The sequence below is a fragment of the Petaurus breviceps genome, unplaced genomic scaffold (assembly GCF_028583685.1).
Source record: "Petaurus breviceps papuanus isolate PSGF00001 unplaced genomic scaffold, PetGlider_PUasm1.0 90721, whole genome shotgun sequence".
In the NCBI taxonomy this organism is placed as follows: Eukaryota; Metazoa; Chordata; class Mammalia; order Diprotodontia; family Petauridae; genus Petaurus; species Petaurus breviceps.
In genome coordinates this window covers 3989941-4007207 of record NW_027187322.1, presented here as the reverse complement: position 1 = coordinate 4007207, position 17267 = coordinate 3989941, and the positions used below count along the sequence as shown (strand labels likewise).

The 17267-nt window shown below is 53.1% G+C and overlaps 1 protein-coding gene across 4 annotated transcripts; it reads right to left on the bottom strand.

Annotated features, from left to right (window-relative positions):
- Positions 1-553: 553 nt before the first annotated feature.
- Positions 554-9910, bottom strand: ANKRD13D (ankyrin repeat domain 13D). 4 transcript variants are annotated; one of them, XM_069066477.1, is made up of 15 exons: positions 9761-9910; positions 9093-9228; positions 8246-8370; positions 7505-7550; positions 7211-7354; positions 6859-7048; positions 5932-5998; positions 5304-5385; positions 4630-4691; positions 4323-4453; positions 3850-4007; positions 3193-3324; positions 2926-3089; positions 1446-1537; positions 554-917 (listed from the first exon to the last, which is right to left on the bottom strand). In XM_069066477.1, exons 1-15 carry the CDS (start codon positions 9848-9850, stop codon positions 704-706), a joined length of 1833 nt encoding a protein of 610 aa, XP_068922578.1. In that variant the 5' UTR covers positions 9851-9910; the 3' UTR covers positions 554-703. The 4 variants fall into 4 exon arrangements, with proteins under 4 accessions (XP_068922578.1, XP_068922580.1, XP_068922581.1 ...); XM_069066478.1 differs by having other exon boundaries at positions 713-985; XM_069066479.1 differs by lacking the exon at positions 3193-3324.
- Positions 9911-17267: the final 7357 nt, after the last annotated feature.

Sequence of the window (17267 nt, the reverse complement as noted above, 5' to 3'; positions counted from 1 at the left end):
TGCACCCTGGGCAAGTCGCAAGCTCTCCGGGCCTCAGTCTCCCCATCTGTAAAATGAGGGCACTTGCCCTCGATGGCCTCTAAGGTGCCCAGCTCTACATCTAGGAACCTCTCGTTGCACTTTGATGGAAGCCCCGGGGATGGGGGAGTTATGCTGGCCAGAAAGACCATCAGGAGCTGTTCACAGTTAGGGCCTAACCCCAAAGGTCTCAGGAGGCCCATGGCTTTCCATGGCTTGCTTTCCGTACTTAGTAATTCAATTACACCCGCTTGTATGCCGGGCTCCTGGAAGGCTGGGGCCAGGTCATCTGAAATCTGGCCCTGCACACAGTAGGCACTTGTGAATAGGGGAGAGAAGAGGAAGGCAAATGGGAGAGGGAGGGAAGCCAGGCAAGTCAGATAACATCCAGCAAGCATCTTGGACTGGGGAGGTGGGTGGGGGGCTGCAGTAAATAACTGAGACATCCCTCTGTTCTCAGGAGGGACATTAGGGAGGGGGTCATGAAGAATTGACCTTTCAACCCTCCCCCAGGTCTCACAGAGCAGAGATGAGCCACAGGCTGGTTTCTAATTTATTTCCATCTCCCATTTCCATCTTGGGCAACCCCTCCCCCAAGCTGGTCAGTAGTTTATAAATAAATAAATGATAAAAGCCAGGAGTGAGGCCTGGCCTGGGCAGTGTCCCTCCATCTAGACTGGACAGTTCAGTGGTCAGTGAGGGAGAGCCGCAAGATTCGCTGTAGTTCCTCCTCCTCCTGCTGCCCCCTCCTCTCTCTCTCCTCCTGCTCCCGGGAGGACAGTTCCAGGGCCAAGCGGAGCTGTTCATCGAAGCTGGGAGGGCTCAGGGAAGGAGGGATCAGGCGAGGGGCCCCAGGGCCCCCAGGGTCTGAAGGTGGCAGCAGGCTCTCCTGGAGGGCTCTGCCAAGGTGCGGAGAGAAGCAGGTGCTAACAGGGAATGGGCAGCATAGGAACCCCTCCCTACCTCCCTGCAGCAAAGGCACCAAAGGAAACCCTTTATAAATGTGTCACGTTCTACTTTTAATGCCCAAACCCCTCCATTCCCTAGCACTAGGGGATTGATAGGGGGCTAAGTCAAGGTGCCTATGTTACAGAGAAGGCCCAAAGTCCCTGGTGAACAGTAACACTCATAAGGGGGATAGATAGTCTACCTTTAGACAAGGGTACAAATGTCTTGTCCCACCCCTGGTCCCCAGGGCTCTCCAGATAGCCTCAGTCCACCCCTTTCTTGCCATCTTCCTTCCCCAAGCTCCCCAATCTGAGACAGAGGTGACCATGAGAGGATGAGGGGCAGTGTCACTGTGGACCCACCCCCAGCACTGCCCCCCAATATTCCAACCAGGATAGTGACAGGCCCCCTATGATGCTGGCGATGGCAATGAGGGGGCAGGAAAAACCCTCAGGAATGGGAGGAGGTGAGGGGCTTACCGCTCCAGCTGCAACTGTTCTTCATAGGCAGGTGGGGGAGAGTGGAGGTCTGGGCCTGGCCGGGTGTTGGTCAAAGCTTCCCAGATGGTCACCTGCAAGAAGAAGGGAAGGGGAAAGGAAAGAGGAAAGGGAAGGGAAAGGGAAGGGAAAAGGGAAAGGTGGAAGGGAAAGTGAATGGGGAAGGGAAAAGGGAAAGGGGAAGAAAAAGGGTAAAGGGAAAAAGGAAAGAAAAGGGGAAGGGAAGAGAAATGGGGAAAGGGAAAGAAAAGGGGAAGGAGAAGGGAAAGGGGAAAGTGAATGGGGAAGGGAAAAGAGAAAGGGGAAGAAAAAGGGGAAGGAGAAGAGAAAGGGGAAAGTGAATGGGGAAGGGAAAGGGAAAAGGGAAAGAGAAGGGAAGGGAAAGGGGAAGGGAAAGGAAAGGGAAGAGAAGGGGGAAGGTGAATGGGGAGGGAAAAGGGAAAAGGGAAGGGAAAGGGGAAAGTGAATGGGGAGGGAAAAGGGGAAGGGAAGGGAAAGGAAAAAGGAAAGGGAAGGGAAAGGGAAAAATGAATGGGGAAGGGAAAAGGGAAAGAAAAGGGGAAGGGAAGGGAAAGGGGATGGAAAGAGAAGGGATAAGGAAAGGGAAAGGGGAAGGAGAAGGGAAAGAGGAAAGTGAATGGGGAAGGGGAAAGGGAAAAGGGGAAGGGAAGGGGAATGGAAAGAGGAAAGTGAATGGGGAAGGAAAAGGGAAAGGGAAGGGGAAGGGAAGGGGAAAGGAAAGGAAGGGAAAGGGGAAAGTGAATGGGGAGGGAAAAGGGGAAGGAAAGGGAAAGGAAGGGAAAGGGAAGGGAAAGGGAAAGGAAGGGAAAGGGGAAGGGAAAGGGAAAGGGGAAAAGGAATGGGGAAAAAGAAAGGGGAAGGGAAAGGGAAAGGGAAGGGAAGGGAAGAGTTATTGGTCAGGGATCTGCCCCTGACTCACTTTGATCCCACATCCAAGACCCTCCATCCCACTCACACCCTGGGCTCCTGAGTGCTGGGATGGACAGACTTTGGACTGGCCCCCATGCTCACCCCCTCTAGGCCCTGGGAACAGAAAGAGTCCCTTAGCTGCTGTCCACAGCAACCCTCCTGCCGACAGAGATCCCCACTATGTCTTTCTCCCCTTGGGTGTCTTTTTTTTTTTTTTAAAGCAATCGGGGTTAAGTAACTTGCTCAAGGTTACACGGCCAGTTATTTCTGGGTGTGGTGCTGAGTATCTGAGCCCAGATTTGATCCCCAGGTCATCCCGACACTGGAGCCGGTGCTCTTACTCACTGAGCCACCTGGGCGCCCCTAAGCAATTGGGGTTAAGTAACTTGCTCAAGGTTATACGGCCAGGTGTTTCTGGGTGGGTGCTAAGTGTCTGAGCCCGGGATTCGATCTCCAGGTCTTCTCAACACTGGAGCCGGTGCTCTTACTCACTGTGCTACCTGGCCGCCCAGATCCCCTTGGGTGTCTTTACCTGCTCTGTCTCCGTCCCAGCCTCCAGCAGGCTCTGCTGAATGGCAAACTGCAGGAGATCATCATCTTCATCCCGCAGGGGCTCATTATGCCCAGCACCCAGCACGCTGTACCCCTCAGGTACTTCAAACACAGCTGGGTCCACCTCACAGGGAAAAGGACTCCCTGGGGAAGGGAGATGCCCAAATCTCAATCCTCACAGCTCTCTTCACCACCTAAAGGGATCCTCCCCACCAGGGGTCCTCCCCTTCTGCCTCCTGGGTTATACCGGCAGCAGGACAGGTGGATTCTGTGGACCTCGGGCTGGCAGATGGCACCCACACGGAGCTCAGTGGTTCATCACAGCCACACAGGTTGCTAAAGGTGATCCGGGCATTGAGCACGTGGAATAAGGGGATCTCTGAGGGGACAGCAGGGCCAGGCCCTGAGCCAACAGAAGCCCAGCCCCATCATTCCCCCCCTGAAAATGCCCCAGCCTCATCACTTTCCATGGCTCACCCCCTCTGCCCCCTGCCCCAGCCCTGGCATAGACATGGACACAAACTTCACTTTGCTGGTGAGTTTTCTTCTGTCTTCTCCACCCCCTCCTATTAGTAAAATCCCTCCCTCTGAGATCACCTCCCATCTACTCTGTCTCCATTTTGTATGGACCTTGTCATTTACATGCAGTGACCCCATTAGAAAGGCTGAGGGCTGCCGTGTTCTCTCACTCCTGAGCCCTCTTCTGATTCCCTGTCCACTACCTTCCATCCATTTTATGTGTAGCTTTTCCATGTCCATACACGTACATGTTGTCTCCCCGAGACAGATTAAGCTCTTTGGGAACAGACACAGTTTCCCTTTGTCCCTACATCCCCAAGCCAGGCAAACAGGAATCCCATCCCCTAAAGCCCTTCCCATCCCACCTTTCTGCATCCCTCCTCACCAATCTTGACAGGGAATCCTGGTGGGAGGCGCAGGGTGATGAAGTCCCGCAGTTTGGCAAAGTGGGCATTGCTGATGGCCATGAGGTCGATGATGGGTGTCACCTGGTCACCCAGAGACAAGGGATGCTCCTCGCTCAGCCAGAGGGTGGCCTTGAACCTGCCAGATCAGCCCTGGCCTATCAGACCTGCCTGGACCTGCACTCTAGAACCCAGTCAGGTCCAGACTTGAGGGAAGCTGCAGGGACCTTCTACCTGGGATAGACCTTCCCAGACTGGCCAGGGCCACTGACACAGCCAGGCTTGGCCCCCACCCCTGCTCTGTCTCAGTGATTCTGTCCTCTGCAGAGCCTGGCACCAGGCTGGGCCTAAAGCAGTACTCAGGAGAGTCTTGTGTAACTGGGGGTCCATGCAAAGGAGAAGGGGAAGAAAGTTGGGGCCAGGAGGCACCAGGGCCACGGAAACATGAGCCTACCGCTGCACTTTGCTGGACATCTCCATGGGGCGGCCGATGTTCCGAGCTTCCAGGCTGAAGTTGGGGTCAAAGTACTCTTCCGGGGAGATAGCCGTGGGGTTGGTGGGGCTGGCTGATTGCAGCACAGGGGCCTACCCCAGCCCACCCCAGGAAAAGCACTCAGCCTTTGCAACCCTCTTCCCCCAGCTTTCAGGCCCAACACCCAACCCTGTGGCCCAAGCAACAGCCAGAACTCCTCAGGACTGAGCCTGGCTTCCCTGGCCACCCATGGACCAAGGCATCATGGGCCTGGCCAGCCCTCGCTCACCCCATTGTGGGCTGAATGCTGTTGGGCCATCCCCAGGAAGGACTGGAAGGGTGTCTTCCCCCCTGTGTGAACAGAAGAGCCCATGAGAGCAGCCTTACCTCAGCCTCCTGGCCCAACCTCTCCTTCTCTCCAGTCAGGGCCCCCTGCCCCAGCATGGCAGTAGAATCAAAGCTCACTGAAGGCAGGGACTTAATAAATGCACACTGAATGAACCAGCAAGTGACACAACGGAGGTGTGGGCGGGTACACGATGCCACCTAGATCCCAACATGAAGCTGAACGTCCAGCTGAACTTTTGAAAATAAGTCTGTGTGATTTCCTGCCAGTTTCATTCCTTTGGCAGAAGAAGTATAATGAGGGGCCATGAGGGGACACCACAGTACACACAGCCCTGTGCCTGGGCTCAGGAAGCCCTGAGTTCAAATTGCGACAAGCTTTGGGACGTTGAAAAGTTACAGAAACGCTGCTTGCCTCCGTTTCCTCATCTGTAAAATGGGTATAACAGTAGCCCCTGCCTCCCAGGGTTCTGAGGATTTAGAGAGATATTTGTGAACTGCTTAACATGGTGCCTGGCACAGAGCAAAGTCGCCCATAGGATGGCTGGTGCTGCACATTGTACGGCTCAGGAGCCCAGCCCAAGGCGATGGCGGGCAGGTGGGCGCACCTGGCTTTACCTTTGGTCCTGGCCTTGTCCTGATCAGAGAGATGTTCCGTCCGGGTCCTTGTCACAAGCTCCACGTTGTTGGCACTGTAAACCTGGGGCGGGGACAGACCCTGACATGATCAGGGGCTGAGGGGGCCTGAAGCGGCCAGCCCCTCCATTCCCAGGCCAAGATAAGTCTGAGCCGCTCCTGGGGTGGCCACAGCAGTCACTCTCCTAGAAGGCCATGCCTCAGGACTGACTTAGAGGTGGAGAAAGCCTCCTCTAGTCCTACTTTGACTTTACAGACAAGGAAACTGAGGCCAGCAGATTAAGTGACCTGCCCCCCATCAATTATCTCGGTGGTGCTCACACCAGCCCTGAAAGGAAGATGGAGCCAGGATTTTTACTTCAGGGAGGCCACAGTCTCCCCAGGGTCACATTGGGTATCAGCAACAGCACTGACATGAGGCTGCCCGGTGTCAGCTCTGGGATTAGGGTGGTGGGAAGGGTCAGGGTAGAAAGAGCAGGGCTCTTTGGCCAGATGTCGCCCCCACCCCCGGGATCCTGTTTGGCCAGATGTTACCCCTACCCCAGGGGCCCTCTTTGGCCAGATGCTGCCCCCACACCTCCCACTCCCAGGGCCTCTCCCCACTCCCTGCCTTGGCCTCATAGCCGCTGACAACTTCCAGCTTCTCTGACCGCCAGCCCCAGATCCCACATTTGTTCCTGTAAGAGACCAAGGTGTTTCAGTGGAGATCTTCTCCCCAGACCCTCAAGTCCATTCTTCCTCCTTTCCACATTTTCCTATAGAAACAATGTTATAGTAGGTGGTGAGGCTTCCAGGCTACTCCAGTTTGTTTGGGCTAGCCTTGAGCTCATTGCTTATAATACTAGAAAATATTCTATGGAGAACTGAATGGAGGCTAGAATGTAGGAGGCCAGGAGCTTGCCCATCCCTCTGTCCTGGGCCTCAGCCGTAGAGTCCACAGCAGCTGGACTCTCTGAAAGAAGGGGACATGGAGCAAGCCAGGAGATTGCTCCCCCATGGGTAAGCCGCTTTCCTTACCCGCTACCAGCCTTGGCCAGCTCTATGGGATCTTAAGATGGGATCCCTGGAACTGGAAGCAACCTCAGGGGCCATCAAGTATAATCCTCTGGTTTTTACAGGTAGGGAAACTGAGGCCCTGGGTGTAAAGACTTAGAGCCGGAAGGGTGTGGAGAGGCCCCCTTGTTCAACCCCTTTATTTTACAGATGGAGAGACTGACCTTTTTCTCAATTATTCCTTTTATCTCATCAATCTTTTTTTTTTTTTAGGTACCTTTTCATAGCACTTTCTGGTTAGAAAAATTCATAACCTTGTAAGGTAGCCAGGGCAAGTTTTTTTGTTTTGGGGTTTTTTTTAATTCTCATTTTACAGATGAAGCAACCAGGGCCCAGAAGAGTAAAGTCATTCACCCAGGGTCACTCAACTCATGTCAAAGCCAGGCTTCCTGACACCACTGCCCACCGCCAACTAAGCCAGGTGCTCTCTGAGAGCCGGGCCCAAGTCCCTCCCTTCTCCCCTCTCTCCTAGGTTTGGGCTGACCTCTCAAAGGCAACATTTCGGGTATCCAGGTGGGTGGACACAATGGGTGAGGTGAGCCGGCTGGCCACGTGCTCCTCACTGGGCTGCATGGCTGCCAGCAGTGCCTCAGGCTCGTGCAGGGCCAGCGCCAGTGTCTCTGTGCGTACCACCTGCTGGTCATGGTCCACTTCCATCACCAGGGCGCCGGCCTCTGGGGAGAGCTTGAGTCAGTGACTCTGGTCAGGGATCCCAGCCTAGGCTCCAAGGGCATAGGAATGGGGCCAGATGAAAGGGAAGGGGGAAGGGAGCCCAGCCTGTCCTGGGACCAGATACCGATCTGAATTGGCTGCCTCAGTCTCCCCTTTTCTCTCACCCTGGCCCTTGAAGATATAGCTCCTCCGGCCCCGCTGCCAAGTCATATGCTCAAAGCCCAGGAGGCTGGTGTCCACACGCAGGCTCTGGCCACGCTTCCATACGCGGTATACATCACTTGGGCACATCTTTGATACGAGGGGCACTGTGGGCATGGGGTTAGGGGCTAGAGAGGGCCCAGCTTGGCAAGTGGCCCAGGGCTGGCCCCTTGCATTGAACAGCTGGCCCCATGTAATCTGGAGCAGGGATTCTTCCTCCCAACCCAGGGCCAACCCCCACCCCAGTCTCCACTTACCCCAGCTGGTGAATTCCCACTTCATCTCTACATAGAAATCAGGTGCCTGGGATAGATGGAAGGCATACACCGGTTAGGGATGTGTTCCCTGAGGCTGGGAGGCAGGTGGCAGGAGACAGAGGAGGTGACTTCCTGGGCCCCTGCTCCACAGTCCAGAAAACTGGGAAGCAGCACAAGACCTTGACACCCTCCCACCAAGCTACCCCATCCCTCAATTCCATGGTCTTGCCCCGATTTTGCCCCATCCAGGAAGTATCCAGCCCCTTCTCCTCCTTCAGAGCAGTGGGGTACAGCAGGACAAGCTTGAAGTTAGGAGTGACCTGGTTCCCCATCCTGCCTCAGACACTTTGGGCAAGGGACAATTTCTATGAGCCTCAGTTTCCCCATGTAGAAAATGGGAAAACAATCCTTCCACTACCTACTGCACAGGATATAAGGAAAGTGCTTTGTAAACTCCTGAGTTGATAGAAACCAGGGTGCAGGTGTGTGTGTGTGTGTGTGTGCGTGCACAATAGAACAATCAGGACCAGACACCTACAAATTCTGTGACTTTGGGGGACTTAACTTCTCTCTAAACCTCAGTTTTCCCATCTGTAAAATGGGGAAATGAGCCTTGACTGGTCTCCCTCTAGGGATTGCTCCTATAAGAAAAGGGTCTTGTTACTGTCCATGCTTGCAATAGCGCCCTGGGCACAGTCCCAACCCAACTCCCTCTTGTCTGCCCAGTTTGCACCCCTGTACCTGGCAAAGCTTATTGAGGAGTTCAGGGATGCCTGCCAGCCTCTGGGTGGCCCGTTGGTAATCCCGGTACTGTAGCACCAGCTGGACTATCTCAGGATCCCCAGTACTGACAGCTTCCTGAAGGACTACATGGTGGCCCATCACCTGGGCACCTGCCACCTCCCCCCCCCAAATGCCATCCCCACCCTCATCTGGCCATGCTGCCTGTGGCCTTCCCAGCCATCCACTGCTGATGCCTGGAGTGCAGCCTCCTGAGCTGAATGTGACAAGGGCGGTGGAGAGACAGGAAGGGCCAGGGAGAGGGGAGGGGGGTTATGAGGAAGGGAAAAAAATCACTGGGATCTGACTTGTACCATGAAGGTCTCAACAGACAGGCACTGGGAGGGAGACAGTGAGCTCCCAGAATTGCCACTCGAACACTTGGTTCAATGGCTAAGCAGGCCTAGGGGAGGGGAAGCCACCTGTCTGAGGCAGCCAGTGGAAGAGCACAGTGAGAAGCTGGGTCTCCTGACTCTCAGACCAGCACTCACAAGATCAGGGTTTTAGGCGGGAAGGGACCTCAGAGGTCATGTTCAACGCTCTCATTTTACAGCTGAGGAAGCTGAGACCCAGAGGAGTCAAGGCACTTGTCCAGGGTCACACAGCTAGCAAGTATCTGAGAATTCAAACCCACAGCTTCCTGACTCTGAGGCCAGCCCACTGCCTCACTTGGCTGGGGACGTGTCAAGGGAAGAAGTGGGAGATGGGATTGGAGAGGTCCGCTGGGGCACGCTGGGAAGGCCCCTAGGGCATGTGGCTGCCCAGCCCCCATCTCCTCCCCCTTCCTAAGTGGCTTCCCCTCAGGTACCTGCCCAGCCCTGGCGGTTCTCCTTGCCCACGTTGGCATTGTGCCGGAGCAGTACTCGGACCGACTCCAAGTTCCCCAGGGACACGGCCAGCTCCAGGGGGGTCCGACCCCGAGGGTCTACTAACTCAATGTCGTGCTGCAGAGAGGAAGGCACTGCCTTGGGGGGAGGAGGCCCAGCGAGAGGCTGGCAGACCAGGGCAAGGGGGAGAGGGGCCAGCGAGCCCAGCGGAGGAAGTCAAGAGCCTAACCTAGTAATCATGGAGCCTGGCTGGCTGCAGGGAGGGGGAGGGTACAGGGTAGCCTGGTACCAAAGCCGGACCCGGAATGGGGAGGGATGGGATGGAGAGCTGGGCTCTGAGGCGAGAGGAGGAGCTTCGTGCTGCCGGTGGCGACCGAGGGGACGGGGGCCTGCAGGTGGCCCGCCCCTAGGATGGAAAGTTTGAAGACGGGCTCCAGAGCCGTGCCCTGGCCTCTCCGGCCGGCCCGTGGGGTCCAGCTGACAGCGGGCCAGGAGGAGGGGTGCGGTGGGGGACCCACGGGCTCCTGGCTCCTAGCTCCGGGGCCGGGAGCACAGGGGGGCGAGATTGGGGGAGGGGGCAGGTGCGCCGGGCTGGGATCGGGGCGCCCTGGACTGGAGGGGGCGGTCAAGGCCCGCGGGCCTCCCTCACCTGGCGGCTGTGCAGCGCGGCCTCCAGCTCCCGGTGCCGGTTGGCCCAGACGAGCCGGTGGAGCGGGTAGGTCGGGCCGGGGCCGGCCATGCTCGGCCTCAGAGCCACGGCCTCCGCCTCCGCCGCCGCCTCCGCCGCATCCCCGGCGGGGCCGCCGGGTGGGCGGGCGGGCGGAGCCAGACGGGGCGGGGGCGCGGCTGGGCGGCCCTGACCCTGACCCTGGACGGGCGGGGGTCCCGGGGAGCGGAGCCCCCCCGCGGCAGCTCCGCAGCCCCCAGCCCCCGCAGCCGCAGCGGCCCCGCAGCCCCCGGCCCCCGCAGCCGCAGCGGCCCCGCAGAGACAACGCGGCTGTGGCTGTCAGGGCGGGCGCAGGGAAGGAGGGAGGAGGGGGAGGGGCCGAGGGGAGGCGGGAAGGGGCGGGGGCCCCTGGGCCCCCCTCCCCCTCGTCCTGCCCGTGTCCGCCGCCGGGGGGCGAGCTCTGCCGCGGGCTCCCCCGACTGTCAGCCTCGCATTCCGCCCTTTGCTGGGGGGAGGGGGGACCCGAAGGGTGGGGTGCAGGGAGGAGGGGAGGAAAGGGGAGGCTCTCCCAGTCCCCTGGCTTTAGGGTCTGTCCACCAGAGCCCGGACGCACCAGAGGCTACCCCCGTCCCCCGCAGGCATCCGGAGAGCCCCGCCCTGAGACTCCTTGGAGGCAGCCGGCGCCCGGACAAGGTTGGGGCTCTCGGAGAGCCAGAAGATCGAGGGGTTCCCTGCTGCACTGAGTCCCCGCCTGCCTCCAGCAGGCGGCGCCATTAGTCTGCTCCTGGTCCCCCAGATTTGGGGGAGGAGAAGGAAGAGGCTGCCAGAGGCTGGCTAGGGCCGTTTGGCTGTGGCCGCCTGCGTCCAGGACCCAGGGCCCAGCGAGGCTCACTCAGCCGCCTCTGGGAAGGGCCAGCCTGGAGCTGGAGCCCAGGGGAGCCTTGCTTCCCTCCCCCCCAGGGATGCCTGGAGCCCCAGAAGCCTTGAGCCTCGGCCAGGGCTGGGGCAGGACCCAGGAGGAGGACAGTGATTGGGCGAGGACCCAGAGCTGCTGGGGCATGGGGGAGGGAGGTGGTGCTTGGGCTGGGGAGGAAGCCCTGGACATGGGGAGCAGCATCTGCACGGGTCGGGCCCTGGTCTGGAAGATGAAGGGTGAGCATAAGAGCTGAGGCCAGAGATCCTCATGTACTGGGGATAGGCCATAGGAAGACCGTTTCTGCAAAGAAGGCCCTTTGCTGCTCAGCCCAAGAGGAAGGAGACTGTCGAAATCCGTGCCTTGGAACAGCCCACATTGGAACAGGCCAGGCTTCATGCCTGGCCCCCAAGGCCAAGGACAGGGGCCTGGTCTCCTCCTGGAGGCTTAGGCCTCGCTGCAGTCAAGTGACACAGTGGAGAGAACTCAGGGCTTGGCACCAGAAATCAGACACCTGGCATGCCGCTCCCCCCTCTCAGCCTCAGTTTCTTCATCTGCCAAATGAGGGGATTGGACTTGGTGATTTCCAAGGGCCCCTCCAGCTCCAGATTTATGGTGCTCTGCCCTCAGGATCCAGGACCAGAGTCAGGCTGCCTGGCCAAGCCTTGGATGGGGCCTTTGGGTCACAGTCAGAAGGGGCCTAGGCCTTTCTGTTGTTCATCACCTGCTCCATACTAGGCCCTGGGAAGTTTCAGACCTGATGAAAATAAGGAAAATGCCAGGAAGAAAATGCTTAGGGATACAGCAAAGAGTGGACAAAAAGGCAGAGAGGCCTAAGCATCCAAGGCCAGGAGTCTCTCCTAGCTGGGGAGGATGACAAAGGGCAGCCTGGAGGAGACGGGCCCTTCCACAGGCTTAGCGGGGGGGAACAGCCCTGGCTTCCCCTCTGGGTCATTCAAAGCCGGTCACAAGTAGGTCCTGTTCTGCCTCTCCAACCTTATCACACATTCCTTCCTTTTCCACACTCCATCGTCCAGTCCGACCGGCCTTCTCAGAGCTCCTTGTCTAGTCTGTACGTGGCCTTTACGCTGGCCATGGCCCATGGCTGGAATGCGGTCCCTGAGCTCCACAACCTGTTGGAATAGCCATAACCTCCCAGGCTCCGGAGAAGGAATGTTTCATTTTTACCTCTGCATTTCTGGTCCCTGGTACATGGTAGGTGCTTACTAAGTATTGATAAGGGCTTCACAGAATGGAGCTTTAGGAAAGGACCTGCATTCAAATCCTGCTTCCAAGACTCAGTTTCCTCTTCCATAAAACAAAGGAGTTGAATAAGACAACAGCTAGGGTTCCTGTCACCTCTCAGTGGGTGAGCCTATGATTTCGTAATTGATTAGGGTACACTGCTTTCAGGCTGCTCACTTTCCCCACCCACCACTCCCTAGATGGAGGGGCTGAACTCAGTTAGATGAGGAGGGTCAGGAGAATAGAGAAGGGGTCATCTAATCCTACTTCTATCCAAAAGGTACCCTTTCCCCCACTGCAGGCACCCCAGGGGAGGGGAGACTCCTGAAGACTTGCTGCCAGGTTCCCCAAGAATCCCCCTCAGCTGTCAACAAAATCTCCCTGAACTCATACAGGGTGTGGGGCCTTGGAGGTATAAAGGGACCTGAGATGTGGGGGTGTGGGGACAGTTGGAAGACAAAGACACACACACACTCTAAGGGATTCTTCCTATTCGTGGCCAAACTTCTCCCCTCCCCTCCCCTACCCCCTTCAACTTTGGATCCTCCTCCTGGTAAGGAAGCTCTCTCTTAAAGGGAACTGAAATTTTCATCTTCTGTAAATGAGTTCTAGGTCAACCAGAGCCAAGGGATAGATCTAGACCTTCTGCATGAGGTATCTGAAGTCATTCGGTTTGATCCCATAATGCCACAATAAATACCTCCTGCCCTCCCACACTGCCTGAGCTTCAGAACTGAAGATGTGGGGGTGTCTGGGAGTTGGGGGCCCAGGTTTGAATCTGACTTCTGTCATTTTGTGAAAGTGGCATCACCTCTTTGCGTCTCCACAAAACCTGACGACTGGTGACACAGGACAGTGGAAAGGTGGCTGGATTTAGCATTAGGAGATTCTGGGTTCTCTTTAGAAGCCGATTGGTGCTGTCCCAATGACTAGAGCTCTGGGTTTGGAGTCAGGAAGACATGAGTTCAAATTCAGCAGAAGATACTGACTGTGTGACCCTGGGCAAGCTGCTTAGCCTCTGCTTGCCTCAATTTCCTTAACTGTAAAATGGGAATAATCATAGTACGTTGTGAGGATCAAATGAGATAAGAATTGTAAAGTGCCTGGCACATAGTAGGTGCTTAATAAATGCTTGTTTCTCTTTCATTATCACCTCAGTTTTGTCATCTGTAAAATAGGGGTATGGTTAGACTAGGTGACCTCCCAGTTTTCTTCTAGTCCTAAATCTAAAAGCCTATGACTAAGGCACATTTTGGGTCCCTTCTGACTCTAAATCTGTGTTTCTATGTACAAGGAGTCTGTGCATGACCCTGTGCTCAGTGGTGGGGATAAAAGGCAAAGACAAAGAATGAGGCAGCTCCCCTCCCCCACAAGCTTCCAGTTCTTCTCTCAGAGCCCTGCTCCCTTCTGTCCTGTCAACCCAACTTGCTCCTATCCTGAAATCATCTTCCTTTCCTCCTGCTGCTCCCTCTTTCCCACCCTTTCCTGCGTGACCCACGTAGTTATGGAATGAGAAACATCTCAGTGGCCGACTAGGTATGATGGGAACAGAGATAGCTTCCCAGGTGCGAATGGAAGTCTGCCCAATGTAATCGAAGGCTCCATCACTGTCTCTGGGATCTGTATGTCCTCATGGAGCTAGAATTGGGGATTCCACTGAGTGGTGAGGGAGCAGGAAGCATTCTAGAGAAGCCTCTGATGGGGCTTGCCTTAGTCTCCCTTCCTGCCACTTCAGCTGAAGAAGGATCTTGGGAGCTTTAAGGGTCTGAAGGGTGCTGGACTGCCTGCTTTCTTCTCAGCATCTATAGCTGACAGCACCATCTGTGCTATCTATGTGTGTGATGTATAATGTATCTCCATTTAAGAGACAAGGACAAATCTGATGTAGATTCAAGTTCAGTAAAGAGCCCAGCAGGAAAAAACAAAAAACTCCACCATAGTCAAAGCAAACATCTTGGGAATTCCCACAAACAGCACTTCTAGGAGTTATGGCTTGCCCTTTTGCCAAATGTGCTTCTGAATCCTGAACCCCCTTTCCCCTCAACTTTGTATGAGCTGGTGAGAGAGAGAGTATCATTTACTCTGAGGGAGGAGGGAGGTTTTCTACCAATAATACCACAACAGTAAATACCTTTTCTAAAAAGCTCATTAAATCTGGCTAACTACTTTATGAAAATCAAGAGGTGGATAGAAGCACACTGGTGGGGGCTTGTGATTACAGTGCAAAGACCCCTGGCCCTCTCCCAACACCCTAGAAGCCTAGGGGGAGCCATAGTAACCACATTCTGGGGAATTGCTTCATCAGTGTATTCAGAATTGGGAGCCCAGAGTATGTGCTATCCTTGGAAAACTCTTATAAAGAGTGGTTTATATTCCCCCCCCTCCACTCCACTCCCTCACTTCCCACTCATTCCTTGACACCTTTCAAGTTGTGCTTACTCTGATATATATATATATATATATATATATATATATATATATATATCATTCAACAAGCATTTATTAGGCACCTATTTGTATAGGGCACAGTGCTCAGCACTGGGGATATAAGGAAAAAGTTTGATGGTGTCTGCCCTCAAGGAGCTTACATTCTACATGCATGAGCTTGATCTTGGTGGTGACTTTGGTGAATTCCTTTCACCTTTCTGGGTTCCCCATCTACCAAATGAGGATGGGCTAGACAAGCTTTTCCAGTTCTAAATCTATGATGCTATGAGCCTATATACATATATAGGAATAGTGTGTGTGTGTGTGTGTGTGTGTGTATAATGTATAATATATCCCTATCTAATCACAAGGTCATGGGGGTATTGCTAACAGCTGGGGTGGAGGGATAAGGAAAAGCTTCACATGACATTTCATGTGGAGAATGGGTCTTGTTCTGATCACTAAAGATGGTAAGAGGCAGAGGTGAGGGTGGAGGGTGTTCTAAGCATGAAGGATGGTCAGAGAAACAGGCAGAGATGGGAAGAGGAGCTTTATGTATGTGGAACTCTAAGGACAGTTTGACCAGATCAATGGCTGTGTAAAGGAGGGGATTGTGAAGTAATTTGGGAAACATGGGTTGGGACCAGATTGTGAAGGGCCTTTAATTCTTTTTTAAAATTTTAACTTTTTAAATGTTTATTTTTAGTTTACAACATTCATTTCCACAAGATTTTGAGTTACAAATTTTCTCCCCATCTGTCCCCTCCCCATCACCCCAGAACAGCCATCCCACTGAATACTCCCTCCCCCAATCTGCTCTCTCTTATATTCTCTCCTATCCACCTTCCGACTTTCCAGTAGGGCAAGATGGATCTCCATACCCCAGTGCCTGTATATCTTATTTACCAATTAGGGCTTTTAATTCAGAAGGAGTTATTTGATTCTAGAGTTTCACGAGCAGGGGAGTGACATGGTTGGACCTGTGTCTGATTTAATTTTAATTAGTTTTCTTTTTTTCAAATGAAGATCCACATTTTCTCCCTCCTATCATCCAGTTCCTTATTGAGAAAGAAATAAAAGCAAAATCCCTGCTACAAACACGTATGGTCAAGCAAAACAGATTCCTCCATTGGACATGTCTAAAAAATGTTATGTTGTAGTCTGCACTCTATCAGGAGGCAGGTAGAATGTTTGCTCATGAGTTCTATAGAATTCGGGTTGGTCATTGCATTGGTCAGAGTACCAGTCTTTCAAAGTTGATCATCTTTACAATATTATTGTTATTATATAAATTGTTCCCCTGGTTCTGCTTACTTCACTTTGCATCAGTTCATATAAGGCTTCTCTGAAAATCATCCCTTTCATTTTTTTCACTCTTCTCATCTTTTTTACTTATTTTTATTTTTTTCTCTTTTTTATTTTTTAGTTTACATCATTCATTTCCGCAAGATTTTGAGTTACAAATTTTCTCCCCATTTTCCCCCTACCCACCACCCCAAAATAGCGATTCCCACTGAATATTCCCTCCCTGAATCTGCTCTCTCCCATATCTTCCCCCATTTCCCCTCTGACTTTCCAATAGGGCACGGTGGATCTCTATGCCCCAGTGCCTGTGTATCTTATTTTCCAGTTGCATGTGAAGTAATAGTAAAATATATATATATATATATATTTTTAAACATTTGATTTTAAAACTTTGAATTCCAGATTCTTTCCCTTCCTCCCTTGTCACCCACCCCCACTGGAAAGACAAGCAATTCAATATAGGTTGTACATGTGTAGCTAAGCAAAACATTTCCATAGTGGATATATTGTGAAAGACTGACTATATTTCCCTCCATCCTATCCCACCCCACACTTGTTCTATTCTCTACTTTGATCCTGTCCCTTTTCAAAAGTGGGTACTTCCAACTTCCCTCCCCCCCAGCCTGCCCTCCCTTCCATTATCCCCCCTCTCATCCCCTTCCCTGCTACTCTTCTGTAGGGTGAGATACCCTATTTAGTGTGTATGTCATCCCCTACCTAAGCCAAATTCAATGAAAATAAGGTTGACTCATTCCCTTTTGCCTTCCTGTTCTTCCCCTCCATTGTAAGTTTTCCCTTGCCTCTTCTATGTGAGATAATATACCCCATTCTGTCTCTCCCCATCTCCTGTCATTATATTCCTCTCTCACCTCTTAATTTCACCTTTTAAGTATCATCCCTTCCTATTCAATTGGTCCTGTGCCCTCTGGCTATGTGTACCTGTACACATATATACACACATTCACATATGTATTAAGTCCATATACCCTCCTGTATAGACATATATATGTATGTATACATACATACATATATATATATATATATATATATATACACGTTTCTATTCCTTTCAACTATTCTCATACTGAAAAAAGTTTCATAAGTTACCATTATTGTTTTTCCATGTAGGAATGTTAATAGTTCAACTTTGATAAGTTCCTTATGATTTCTTTTCCCTGTTTACCTTCTCATGCTTCTCTCGCTTCTTGTATCTGAATGTCAAATTTTCTATTCAGCTCTGGTTTTTTCAGCAAGTATGCTTGAAAGTCCTCTATTCCACTGAATGACCATATTTTCCCCCGAAACATGATACTCAGTTTTGCTGGGTAGGTAATTCTTGGTTTTAATCCCAGCTCCTCTGACCTCTGGAAATCATATTCTAAGCCCTTCGATCCCTCAGTGTAGAAGCTGCCAGATCCTGGGTTATCCTGATTGTGTTTCCACAATATTGAAATTGTTTCTTCCTGGCTGCTTGTAATATTTTCTTCTTAATCTGGGAATTCCGGAACCTGGCAATAATATTCCTAGGAGTTTTCTTTTTGGGATCTTTTCCAGGAGGTGATCAGTGGATTCTTTCAACCTCTATTTTGCCTTCTGGTT

Bases quoted from the DNA above. Each gene is read 5' to 3' on its own strand.
- ANKRD13D (XM_069066477.1), bottom strand. From the start codon at position 9,850: ATGGCCGGCCCCGGCCCGACCTACCCGCTCCACCGGCTCGTCTGGGCC. The intron at 4,008-4,322 runs GTAGGCTCATGT...CTGATCTGGCAG, and splicing joins ATGTCCAGCAAAGTGCAGCG to GTTCAAGGCCACCCTCTGGC. The intron at 3,325-3,849 runs GTGAGGAGGGAT...CTGTCCCCTCAG, and splicing joins AGGATTCCCTGTCAAGATTG to AGATCCCCTTATTCCACGTG.